Below are 13,484 nucleotides of genomic sequence, written 5' to 3' on the forward strand. Positions count from 1 at the left end.
AATAATTTTGGCACTTGGTTTTAATTTTTGGCAGTGCTTAAGAGTGTGACAAACAATTCACAAAACATGTACCAACCTGCTTAGGCAATTCAACATCCATGGACTTGTTGGCTCTGTAATGACTTAGTCATCTAAAGCTAAAACTCTGGGCTCCCTCCTTGCCTTCAGGGAAGAAGCCTTGTGACTGGACTACAACTGAAAGGTTTAAGCTTCCTCTTGCTTTGCCTGCTTTCTGATAAATTTTGTATGCTTGGCTGCACTGTGGTTCAGATTTAGCAACGATTTTAATGACTGGATGCACAGTTACAATGCCTTTAATTTAAAAACAAATAAATAATCTTGAGATAGCTGCAGTAATTATTTATGAAAGCTTTTCAAACAAGTAAGGAAACAAAAAAAAAAATCAATCAGAAGCAGGATGATAACATGCTATCGTAAACTTGATGCTGTATTAGAATCTATCACAATTTTAAATAAAGACTGAAATGTGTTACTATGAAACAGTACAGGTATACCACACTAGTTCTTTCTTCTGTTAATAACCTTTTATAACCACAGGAAGATCATCTCCTGAAAACACACTGAAGTTCCTTTTAGCTTCTAAAAGCTTATAAAAAATATCCAGCAATTACCTTGTGGAAACAGAGTAGAATTCCTCTTTGAAAAGACATTCCTTGTCTGCCACTGTTATATTTTTCACATCTTCTGCTTTTATTCCCAAATTAGATCCCATTATGGTCAAAAGAATTCCTCCACTTAGTGGTCCAGTTTTTGGCTCAATCTGTGTTTGTGTGAGGGAAAGTAAAACAAAATTACATATTGCAGTTACTGTGTTGCTCTTCCATTTTACTTAAAGCTACCTTGACTCACCCGCACTTGAAATGCAAAAGATGTTCCTTGTAGGACCCACACAAGCACATGCTATGTAACTTTTTAACGTTAATTAATCATCTGTTAGCTCAGAATCAGTTCTCATCACCTGCAGATTTTATGTCTCCTGTTTCAGAGTGTTATGTAGAAAACTCTTGCCTGGTGTTTACTCTGTTTTATGTTTACTTCCTCTTCTAAAGCACTGTGATTTTGATAAACAAATGGATCGGCCTGCTCTCACAATCATTCCACAGAACTTTTCCAGCATTTTCTTAGCCATGATTTTCTCCCTTTTCTTCCTAACAGGGAGCTGCCCCATAGTGTCTTCAAAAGTTCCTCCAGTCCCCTGATCTTCCTTACTGCATCAAATGGTAGAATGCTGGACTACACAGGCTGATGCTAATTAGTAATCTGCAATTAAAATAACAACTGAGATAATTTGTCAGTTACACTGGACTTCTCAGGCTGAAATAAGGCCCAAACAGGCACTTGAATTCTGAAAATTTATTGGGAGACTAACTTGCTTTCCTATGTAATATTTGGAGCACTAACAGCAAGAACTTTTCAGGTTTTCAGCTCTGGAGATCTGCAAGTTTACCATCAAGAAGCAGGAGGCTGCACAGTCCCAAATGTAGTAATTGCAAAGCAAATGAATACAGCTTTTGAAATTCTGGACTTTAATGTCTGCTCCATCAAAATCATAGTTTCTTAGATCTAAGCAAGTCTGAGCACAGAGACATGGCTGCTGCTGCCTAATGCCCAGCTCAGCTCAAGAAACACTTGGCTGTTTTTCCACTGGTTCAACTTCCTAAAGCTTCTGCCTGCTGGCCATCCCTTTGCACTCAACCCTTAAATAAACTGGCTGAAAAATGACTCGATGGTTTGTGTGCAGGTTTCCAAATATTTTGTTCAAATCTGCAGCTAACAAAACCTTTGAAAAGACTAATACTTTAGAATTTATTATTTAATTCACAATCAGTATCTGAAGTAAAAACACTTCTATTTTCCTTAATTTTCCTTTTCCTTCCCAATCGAGTCATCTTTATCTGGGCACAGCTATCACACAAGTCTTCTCCACACTTCCTGTTGAGATCTGAGGCTGCAGCCTTCTTCGGTAGACTTCAACTCTTTACCTGCCATTTCTTCTTATACACACACTATCATGGGCAACCTCACTCAGTGTGTCCCTGATCTACCTGTAACCACATTGCACCTCTAACTGTGCAGCCTCAGGAGATTCAGTATCTCTACTAGCTTAAGCCACAGGTTTCAGAACTAATTCCTATTGAGTGGGGGTTGGACTTGAAGATCTCCAGAGGTCACCTCCAACCCCTAACATCCTGTGATCTTGTGATCCCTGTTACAACTCTTAACTTCTGCCATACAGTTACCGTACTTGGTGATAGCTTAGGACACATTCTCATGAAATGGTGTATTTGAGTTTCAAAATACTCCTATCACTGTGGCAGTTTAGACTTTGCCCAGCAGAAATGCACAGCACACTCCTTTCTCAATAATTATGCCCAGGAAAATGGCATCTGGTTTGTCGCTAACATTGACAAGGATTTAATCACAGAATCACAGAATGATTAGGGTGGGAGGGACCTTAATGATCAATCTAGTTCCAAACCCCCTGTCACGAGCAGGGACACTTCCTCCTAGACCAGGCTGATCAAGCTCTCATCCAGCCTGGCTTTCACACAACCCAAATAGAAAATTGCTGTCAGTACACAAACCTCAGGAAAGGCACTTCTCACTAGTTTTGTCACTCCTTGTTTTAGCTAAAGTCTACTTTGAAGCCTATTAATGAGCCTGCTAAGTGCTTGCAGTTCCAGGAGCAGCTTATGGATTTACTTCAGGTAAAAAGAACTTCAGGAGATAAAAAAGAATCCATGGTAATTCCCAAGAATCAAGTGCTGTATTTAAGCATAAACTGCTAGCCTGGCTTCTGGCACAGTGAGGACGAGGCTTGAAAAACAAGGATTCTCAAAGACTCCATTCAGTCTCTTGAGTCTTTACAAATCTCTCACACACATCACTACTGGCATTATTTCCTTGCAGTTATTTCAGAGGCTTACTTAACACCCTAGGGAAAAAACTGCCTTTCAGTATGATCATGCTTGCATGCTTTCTCCTGAAAAATATCACACTGGTAGGGAGAGAAAAAAGCAATCTTACACGAGTGATTTCTGGATGAGGACATGTGTCAGTGGGAGGAGCATGACAGAGTTTCTCATAAACGCACTTGCTGGGCTTGCCATCTTCTTCACACCAAACGCACTTATAGTCCTGATGGGCTGCAAGGCATAAGCTGCAGTCACTTCGTCCATAAGAGCAGTTGTAGAGAGTCACTAAAATAGGAATGGTAAATGCACTTAGACATTTTCCTCTGTTTTAAGAATATTCAATGTGTTTTAGAAAGGAAAATTAATCCTATGTACAAAGCTCAGCTGAGTTGTGTGACAAATAGACACACACTGTACTTAACCCTGAATAATGTTGAGAGAAAACTGCACTTTTCCATGTATGGAAAAATCTGAAGTCTGTCCATGTGCAGAGTATGAATAAACTATCAAGTAGAACCCAAAGGCATTTTTGTCACTCAGGCACTGACAAAACTTTGAAGTACTAAGTCCTTTCTTTAGCTCAATGAACCTCTCCATACAACTGTTCAAAGACTAGTTCAAACAAACAGGTCTTCCTGGCATACCAGGAGTTGGATGCAGAAGGGTATAAGCTCTGCATGGGTGTCAGCAGCAACAGACATCAGCTGGCATTGGACCTCTGCCAGTTGCATATTTAAAAGAAGAGAACTGCTTTTGTAGGCTGTTTCCAGGATATTTGTGCCTTTCCAAAATCATCACTAAAACCTGAATTGAATAGAAAGTTAGCACTTAATGAAGTGTTGTATTTTTTTTTCAAGTTAATACCTTTTCACTTCTCCATTCTTCTCTGTTTTCTTACTTTTATTTTCTCTTTTGTCTTAAGTAGCTGTCCTGATGTATGCCTTACTTCTTCCATAGTGGGGTTTAAGTGTGGTTTGTCTGAGCCAAGAGATTAGGTCTGACAATCATGTCTCTCTTACTGATGCACTACGCATCAATTGTCCCAGACACTAAGCTTGTTTTGGCCCCCATCAATCTCTAGCATGATGCAGGCTCACTGAACAAAATCAATTTTCCCAAATAGATGCAAAGCTGGGCGGTTCAGCACCATATGGAAAGCCTAGGCTTGAAAAAAAAACATCTGGAGATGCACTTACAAGCTAGCCCAGAAGAAAACAGACTGAAATGATGCCACACATTTCTCTAAGGGAAGCATGCAAGTTGCACAGATTACGTAGCATGTGAGTGCCATGTCCTTCCCTAGGAAGGTAGTTGATACTGTACAGATGGAAACTTCTTGCTCCCTCTGTTTCTGCGCTTTTTCTTAATCACTGCTTCTCTCCATTGTTTTGTTTTTTCCTGGCCACACAGCCTTTCACCCTCTGCCACAAAGGCTCTGGGACTTGTTGAGTCTTCTTATAAATCAACTTAAGTCATCAGAACAGCAGAAAACTATCCAGGTTTCCTTCTGTGCTCTTTCAGGAGTTAAATGTGCTCACAGATGGGAGCGGAGAGTACAAGACAGAGACTCAACATCTCCCCTTTACAGCAGTGATGAGCTGGTTTATATGCTTGTTAAGTCTCAAGAAACTATACCCTTAGTGACATTGTGGATTTTTTTCAAAGGAGGTTCATCCTTACACATCCAGGAAGCAAAGTGAAGTAAACAGAGGTGATCAGATGTGAGCAAGAGTGACCTGGATAAATCCCTTTGAGAGATTGCATATAGTAAAGGTCATCAAAGATATCTATTTAAAGAATATTAATGTTCTTAGATGGGCAGGACTTGAGGAAGGACAGTGGCAAAACCACCCTCCAGTCACTAATATTTCAATGCACTTGGTATCTTACTAGATAACAGCAGCAGCAGCTTTTAAAAGCTAATTCCAAGAGGCTACCATGTCAGATTGCTACTGGAATGAAGAAGGAAAATGAGAATGCTGTTTTTCCATTATTTTTCATCAGTGCCCCGATTGCCCTACTAGGCATGACCAATATTACAGATGCCCAAAACTTGGATACTTCTCTCTGCCACTTGATGAGAGCATATAACCTCATAAGGGCAGTTTTACTTTAAACATGGCATATTTATAAACCTCAGCATTCAGTTTCACAGCTAGTCTTTCATAGAGTAACACATTTTTATTCTTTCCCTTACATTGAGGAGCTGATGCAATGATGAAGTTTGTTTTTAATCCTTCTTATATCTGATTAGGATATCCACTTGATTTCAAGTAGCTTTACCAGTAAAAACTCAACTGAGACACTGTTAGAGGCATATGCAAAGCTGAGGGACCTTGGCATTTGTAACAATGAATCAATGAGAAAGAGCATCCATTCGATTCGACCCCTATCTTGAATTCTCAAGGAATCAATAACCACAAAGCAGGAGTAGCATCATTTGCTTCATGTACTGAGCACATTGGTATGGAAGTCATTGCACAACAAACATAACTCAAACAATATTTTCAACAGTTCATGTGCTAACTATTCACTCTCTGTGTTGGATTTGTGCAAAGTGCTTGGCAAAGTACTGGAGTGACAGTCCTGGTATGCTGCTCTTTGCTTTTATAGGCAGAAAAGATGGTGCAGGTAGCAGCAAGGAAAAATTTCCTTGTGTCTATGCTGTGAATTGCTTTTGCAGGAATGAGATTGCTTTCTTAGTTTAACACTCTGAAAGGTTGCTACTCTACAAGGACAGGTAATATTGCTAATCAAGACTTTGCTTTGCCTTCTGAAACCCTGCATTTCCCACCTGCACTGCCACATTGCCACCTAGTATGACAGGGGAATATGGTTGCTGAATTATTTTGTTATCCTTCATCATCTGGATAGGGATTTTCATCCCACCCATCAGCAATGTCAGCACTGGAACATTTTGACGTTCCTCACATCCAGTTGCATAAATGCAATGGAGAAAGCTACAGCCTTAAAGCATTAAACACTCCTCCTGTGCACTGATCAGCTCATTAAATGTACCAGCAGCAAGCCACTCATTAGATTCAGACTCTTATCCATCACCTTGAGATACCAGCTGTGAAATCATTGATAAAACGGACAAAAGATAAAAAGGATATATTGGATTTCATACTGTTCAGAACCCCTGATGGCTTGAGATGTACAAATGCTATTGTAACTTAGTATTCACTAAGTGTTTTACAAAGAAAGGGTTCTTTCATGGGCAGGTTCAAAGGTGCTTCTCAGCAGCAACTCTATACCCAAAGCCAATTCTTTTCAAGATGCATAAAAAACATTATGCTCTGGATTTCATATGGGATGGAAATTTAAAAGCAGAAGAGCATCTGGATTTTAAAAAAAACCTTTATAATAAAAAGAGATATTTGTTGATAATTTTTCAATTTCCATCTTGCAAAGGCTCTATATTTCAATTTAAATGATCACATTTCTTTAATAATTTAGGTACTTCATTTATTCAATGTTTTTCTCAACCTTGGAAAAAACATGTTGGGAATATTTGGTCAAAATTCTGCAGTTTTAAACACCACAGCCTTTGGAATGGAAATCAAGACAGTGTGAGATTGTAATATGAACTCCCTGTAACATTCATGCCAGGTCCTCTTTTAAGTGCTTTCAACACTGTGCACAGAGCCATAGGGAAAGACTTCTAAAAACATACTTCTATGTAGCCAATATGAAAGGGAATAAATTTAAATACTGCACAGGTAAAAAAATATGGTCTGATGATTTAATCTGCAAGGGAAATTACTTGGGGGCATATTCAATTTTCCTGATGTTGACTCATCACACAAGTAACAAGTGTGTTGCCTTGCAGTTTTTGCAATATTGTGCCTTAAACTTCAGTCCAAAGAAGTGTACAGTGAGTTTCAACTCTCACATACTCTCACTGATTTTGATAGAGCTTCCTCAGCTTGCTCAGAACTAGGCTAACAGACATAATTGCTTCATCATTGTATGTTGAAATAAAAATAAAAAAAAAAGAATTTATATCAGAGACCAAGCATGTGCTATAAAACACTTAATATACTTTTTTTTAACAGAGAAATAAACGAATAAAGTAATGAGCTGAAAGCACACTGAATATTTCTGTGTATTGCTGATCACCAGCATGTGTAAAGGCTGCAGAATTTTTCTGAGCTGAGGTTTCAGGTGAAGTCCCTATGAATCCCCTTATGCTATCAGAGGGAAAAAGTTAATTGGGGAAGGGAAATGGCCATTGAAAAAAGGAAAATCAAGCCATTTCACTATGTTTGAACTGTAAAGCTTTGCTATTAGGATTGTCCTTTGGAGCAAAAGCAAACTTAGAATCATAGAATAAATTGGAAGGGATTTTTAAAGGTCATCTAGTCCAAGCCCCCTGCAGTGAGCAGGGCCATATTCAACTGTATGAGGTTGCTCAGAACCCCACCCAACCTGGCCTTGAAAGTTTCTAGGGATGTTACCACTTGTTCTATTGCAACAGGCCCTACTAAAAAGTTTGACCCCCTCCTTTACGTATTGAAAGGCTGCAATAAGGTTTCCACAGAGCCATCTCTTCTCCAGGTGGAACAACCCCAAGTCTCTCAGCCTGTCATCATAGGTGAGGTGTTTGAACCCTCTAATCAATTTTCTGGCCTATCACTGGACCTGCACCAACAGATTAACATTCTTGTGCCAAAGACACCAGAGCAGGACACAGTACTCCAGGTGGGATCTCACCAGAGTGGAACAGAGGGGCAAAATCACCTCCCTTGACCTACTGGTCACACTTCTTTTGAAGCAACCAAGAATATCATTGACTTTCTGTCCTGTGAGAGCTCATTGCTCCATCAGTACTGCTAAGTCCTTCTTTGCAGGGCTGCTTCAATCACATCATCCTCCAGCCTGTATTGATATCAGATGTTGCCCTGATCCAGATGCAGGACCTTGCACTTGGCCTTGTTGAACTTCACAAGGTTCACATGGGCCCATTTCTTGAGCTTGTCCAGGTTCCTCTGGATGGCATCCCTCAGGCATGTCAGCCACAGCACTCCAACTTGGTGTCATCTGCAAATTTGCTGAGGGTGCACTTGATCCTACTGTCTATGTCATTGATGAAGATATTAAACAGCACTGGTCTCAGTATGGACCCCTGTGGGACACCACTTGTCACTCATCTCCATCTGGATGTTGAGTCACTGACTACTGCTCTCTGGATGTGACCATCCGACCAGTTCCTTATCCACCTAATAATGGATCCATCAAATATGTATCTCTCTAATTTAGAGAGAAGGACCTTGTGGGGGACCATGTTAAAAGCCTTACAGAAGTCTAGGTAGATGACAACCATAGCTCTTTCCTTGTCCACTGATGTACTCAGTCCTTCCTAGAAGGCTGCTAGGAAGGACTTGCCCTTGGTGAAGGCATGCTGGCTGTCTCAAATTACCTCCCTGCCCTCCATGCTTCTATGCTTAGCATAGCTTCTAGGACAAGTTGTTCCATGATTTCCATGTGCTCTTTCCAAGCACAGAGGTGAAGCTGACCTCATATAATGGCAGTAAAATAAAGTAAAATATATAAAAAATGTAAGTAAAGTATATAAAACAGCGTTTAGTATATACAACACTGATGTTTACTTAATGAGTTTAGTATTAATAACTTTTGACCTGACAGATTTGTTTCACACAGACCAGTAAAACCTACAAAGGTAACATTCTTATTCCAAATTATGAAGGAATAGGTTCCTGTTTGCTGTAATAAATCTCCCTTTAAACCCATATTTCATACTTACCCATCAGTTTGCTGTCAATCTTGACTTTATCTGTTCTTATGGATAAGTTAAGTTGCAGGGTTTCATTTGCATTATAGGAGAACTGGAAATGATGACACAATAGAGATATTTATACCTTCATTTGGCAAGGTTAATTTCGTATGTTTTCTATGATTCTCAATCATCTGAGCTGTGAAGGGTCTAGAACTGATCCCAAACCTTATGTCCTTTTTTTAACCTTGGCCAAGTACATTTATAGAAAAGCATTTTAATGAACATAATTCTTCACAATCAGTTTTCAAGTACCAAGGGACAGTAATATCTCAGTGCACACTTGTCATTAATTGAATTTACATTTGGTTAAAAGTATCTAAGTAGCAAAGGTACTGTTCAGATTCAGTAAGTATAGCTGCTGATCCTGCTGAGTTCTCCCTTCCCACACCATCTGGCCCCATTACTTCTGTGGATGTAGCACACTCGCATCACATGGAGGGGAAATCTCTTGCATCTTTTTCAGTGCAACCCCCTCATTATAGCCACAGCACAAGGTTCACACGTTCCAAGACATGAGCTTCTGCTCATGTTGAAAGACAGCAGCAAGAACAACTGGTGGGAATGAAAAAGAGCAAAGAAAAACACAATGGCTTTATAGAGGAATTGATTTGTGCTAGGCTCAAATGCTGCAAAAATGCTAATGAGTTCTCAAAACTACTCTGTTAGTAAGCTTGTAAGACATAAAGGTTAAAGTCAGCATAACACTTGTGAGTATAACTTTGAGCTTGGTAAATAGACTATTTAAAATAATATTTCCTTTCTTGGTAAAATAAACCTGAGTGAAAGAATCAGAGCTAGTAAATAGCCAAACAAAGAGATACTGTTGCTACTCCCATTTTTACAGATGTAAAAAGGAAAAGATAATGAATCAGAGCATGGAGGGGGAGAGCTCTGAAAGTCTCATCTTTTATCTCTATGCTTTTACCAGATTGCACAAAAAAAAAAAGCAAAGAACAAAACTGTAACAGTCCTGAATTCCTTCTAGGACAGTTCAAGGAATCAATGGGTTGCATGGATAGAGAAATCAAGGAGAAAGATTGAAGGCTTTGAGGAGAGATACCAGAAGCTTTGAGCCAAAGCTGCTGCCTTTGATGGCTACTGCCAAAGAAGAATGTCCATCACAGATGACATTCTTCTCTGAGGGAAACCAATATTACCTGCTTATTTCTGGACACATGTGGACACTGGAACAGGACTACAAGAACTGAATATATTTGGTAGGTGAATCGTATTTTTGCATTTACCTCTTTACTCATGAATGAAAATGTTCCTTCACTTGATTGATCAACAGGAGCTTCAAATTCAAACTGACTGTTTCCAACCACAAATTTTTTATCCTATGGAAGAGAAAAGTTCAGCTTAGAATCATATAGCATCACCAACACAATAAAGTATCACCAGGAAGTATTCTGCTCAGCACCAGAAGCAACAGGACCAAATAGAGACAGTAAATCAGTTAAAGTCATCTTCTAAAACAAAGCTAGTGAAACACCAAAGTCAGCACAATCTGCTTCTTTGCTGCACCCCTCCGAAGTCTGTTAAAAGTGGAAGCACCAAGCAGCACAAATAAAACAAGGACATACCTAGCACTCTGTTACATGGAGTGATAAGAAAATGCCAAGAGTTGTGAATACTGGATGGCTTCACACATCAGATGTGTTATTAACAGAGCTGTGTGAGTTCTGCCCTTTAAGGTTTTCTCTGCAGGGGCTCTGGGCAGAGCAGGAATTCAAGAACTGCATGGGAAACTGGGATGAACATTTCTCAGATCTTGCTAGCTTTGTTTCTCTTGCCTTACCATGACTCTGTCTGTGTTTTCACAAGAGAATCTTTGATGGCAGCACCAGCTTAAGGGTATTCCTGCTTTCTAGACATTTTCTTCCCTCTCTTGTGTCCCTATAAATCTATTAATTCTTGCCTTTAAGCTGCAGCACATACCATCCTGTGCTGCACCAGCAAAACCCTCAGAGCTTGAATATTCTGTGATTCAACTGAGGAACTGAGTTGGCTAAAAATGAAACACATCACAACACTGTTTCTGTGCTGGGTCATTGTCCTGCTTTGTACCACAGGACAGCTGTGCAAACTGTTGCCAGAAGAATCAGAAAAAGAAATAAGCAGCATGGATATTTTCAGACAATATTGTTGGTAAAGACTTATGAAATCAGAACTCACTGGGGAAGAAATTGGAAGTGACCTTCGAAGATTATCTAGTCCAATCTCCATGCCACAGGCAAGGACATCCTGTACCACATCAAGCTGCTCAAAGCCCCATCCAATTTGAACTTGAACACTTCCAGTGGTGGGGTATCCACAATTTCCCTGGGCAACCTCACAGGCTCACAGGATTTTAGGGGTTGGAAGGGACCTCTGGAGATCTTCCAGCCCAACCCCCCTGGCCAGAGCAGGACTATAGAATCCAGCGGAAGTTACACAGTGTCACACCTTCTTCATCATAACAGTCCAGGAAGATCACCTCCCTCAACCTGCTGGCCATGTTTCTTTGTATACAGCCCAGGATATCATTGGCTTTCTGAGCTGCAAGTACACATTACTGGCTCATATCTAATTTTTCATCCATCAGTGCACCCCCAAGTTCTTCTCTACAGGGCTGCTCTCAATGCATTTATCCCCGAGCCTGTATCAGTGTCAGGGACTGCCCTAACACAGGTGCAGGACTCTGCCAGAGGTCTTGTTGAACTTCAGGAGAACTTCTCTTTAGACCCTCCATGGATGTAAAGAACTTGTCTTTGCTTTTCTTCAAAACTGTTTGAGTCTCCAAGTACACAGCAAAAAAAAAAAAAAAGGCTACTTGATTTCTCTTTTCTGTTCTGAGAGTTAGTAAGTTGTCTCCTGTTGTCAGCTAAGTCTCCTGTATGAATATCTTATCCTTTTTTTTTTTTTTTTTAAGCTATTTCTTCATAGTTGGAATTACTGGTAAATCACGGGTCACTATAGTGCACTGGAAACTTTTCCTGTTGTACCTTCACTGTAGCAGGTTGGGCACAAGACCCCATCACAGCTTGGGGCTGAGAAGGAACACATGCTTTAACCTGCTAAAGGACCTGACTTCAGTCTCTGCGTGGTTTATATTATAGAGAGGAATAAACCTTTAACTTCTGCCTTCTCAGAAGCTGCATATAGGAAACAAGCTACTGCCTGAGCTCTGAAAATCTTTTCTGAAAGTTTTACAGTCTGTTCTGCTTTACAGAAAATATCTACACACTTCAAGTTTTAAAGCACCTTGCAGATCTCTTTTTTGAGGAATGCTGCCTCCTTTCCTTACTCCACCCATTGCAACACATCATACATTTTTCAAAAATGTCCAGATTCTGCTGCTGTGTAAGACTTTACCACACACTTAACAGAAGGCACTGGGAAAGAACTGGAGCTACAGTGCGTGTGACAGCTGCTATTTGGAGTGAATTGAAATTAAAAGTTGCTATACCAGGGTCTTGGGCATGAGGCCACGGAGCTCACAGTTAGCAGTCTGGGTGCAAGAAGAGACATGTAGCAAACACGAGGAAGTGTGTTACACATCAGACACACATGGCAAAGACAAATCCAAATGGGAAATCACTTTTAATGAAAATCTTTGTACATATAATAAGATGCTGGTACATCTGTCTCTTCTACTGTGCCATTCTCTCAAGGACTCAGCTGCAGAATGCCTCTCAGAAGTTGCATGCAGTATGACTGATCAGAACTAAACCTGCCTCTCAACTGTTTGTCCTGGAAGAGGCTATTCCCAAGAGAATGAAAACATCTTGGGTTTACTTCTTCCTTCTGATACTCTTTCAGAGGAAGGAGGAGGAGTAGAAAAACAACTTCTCTTTTACTCTTTTTCTCTCCAGTGGAAGACCTCATGAGGAGATTTACTCATTGCAATCATGTTCACACACACTGCAATAGCAGTTTTAAAAGCCAACCACCTTTCCTACTCCCTGAGTATGCCCAAGCCTTAACTGTTAATCACCTAGAAACAGAGATGCTTATATACATAATATTGCCTAGTGTAGTCAGTGATCCATAAGGCAGGTTGTGCATCACTCTTTTAAGCAAAGCACAGATTAAATGAAGATAACAGAGCTAGTAGTTCAAAGTGACAACGGAACATTCATTCTTGCTTTTTCTAAGTAAGAATTTAGGCAAGGAAAATAGGAGGAAAAATAATATATACCAATGTCCTGAACAATAAAGACCTTAAATGTGCTCATAGATGCAGTACTGCTACTCCAAACACACTGCAATAATGCCCAGGATATCCTGTGGCAAAATCATTTCTCATTAGAATGTGCTATTTTGCATTTGTGCTGCTGGCCAGCTCCAACAAAATACCCATCCATGGCTTCTCCTGAGCAACCCTGCCTCCATGAAATGTTTATGAAAGCCTAAGTGTAAGCTATGTCTTTACTCTAATGAACTTTCAGTAGCCAAAGTTACTGCTTCAGATAGCATGACCCCACAGGCATGAGTGCCTGTACAATTACAACTATTTCATGCCTGATTTGTCTGTTCTCGCATACACTTGGAGGTCTGTGTAAACAGCTGTAGTCACTGTGTGTGCTTATTCAAGTCTTGGCACTAAAGGCATTATTATTTTGGCTTAAAATGCACCTCTGTACTAGAATATATGGAACGGCTCCCATGACAGATGATGCTTCCACATGGCACTCACCTAAGAAAAAATATTCTGATATCACTTGGCACTCATTGCTCTCTAGCATATTTGCATTCATCTTATTTCT

The 13,484-nt window shown here is 40.0% G+C and overlaps 1 protein-coding gene across 1 annotated transcript in view; it reads right to left on the minus strand.

Annotated features, from left to right (window-relative positions):
* The window catches only part of PLXNB2 (plexin B2), a 77,200-nt gene that overhangs the window by 45,218 nt on the left and 18,498 nt on the right, over positions 1-13,484 (minus strand). Inside the window, exons 10-13 of the mRNA XM_054399942.1 lie at positions 9,981-10,073; positions 8,704-8,785; positions 3,049-3,221; positions 633-781 (exon numbers count right to left, since the gene is read on the minus strand). Coding sequence (XP_054255917.1) covers positions 633-781; positions 3,049-3,221; positions 8,704-8,785; positions 9,981-10,073 — 497 coding nt within the window. The remainder of the gene's footprint in view (positions 1-632; positions 782-3,048; positions 3,222-8,703; positions 8,786-9,980; positions 10,074-13,484) is intronic.

This window comes from Indicator indicator, chromosome 3, assembly GCF_027791375.1.
Source record: "Indicator indicator isolate 239-I01 chromosome 3, UM_Iind_1.1, whole genome shotgun sequence".
NCBI lineage: Eukaryota > Metazoa > Chordata > Aves > Piciformes > Indicatoridae > Indicator > Indicator indicator.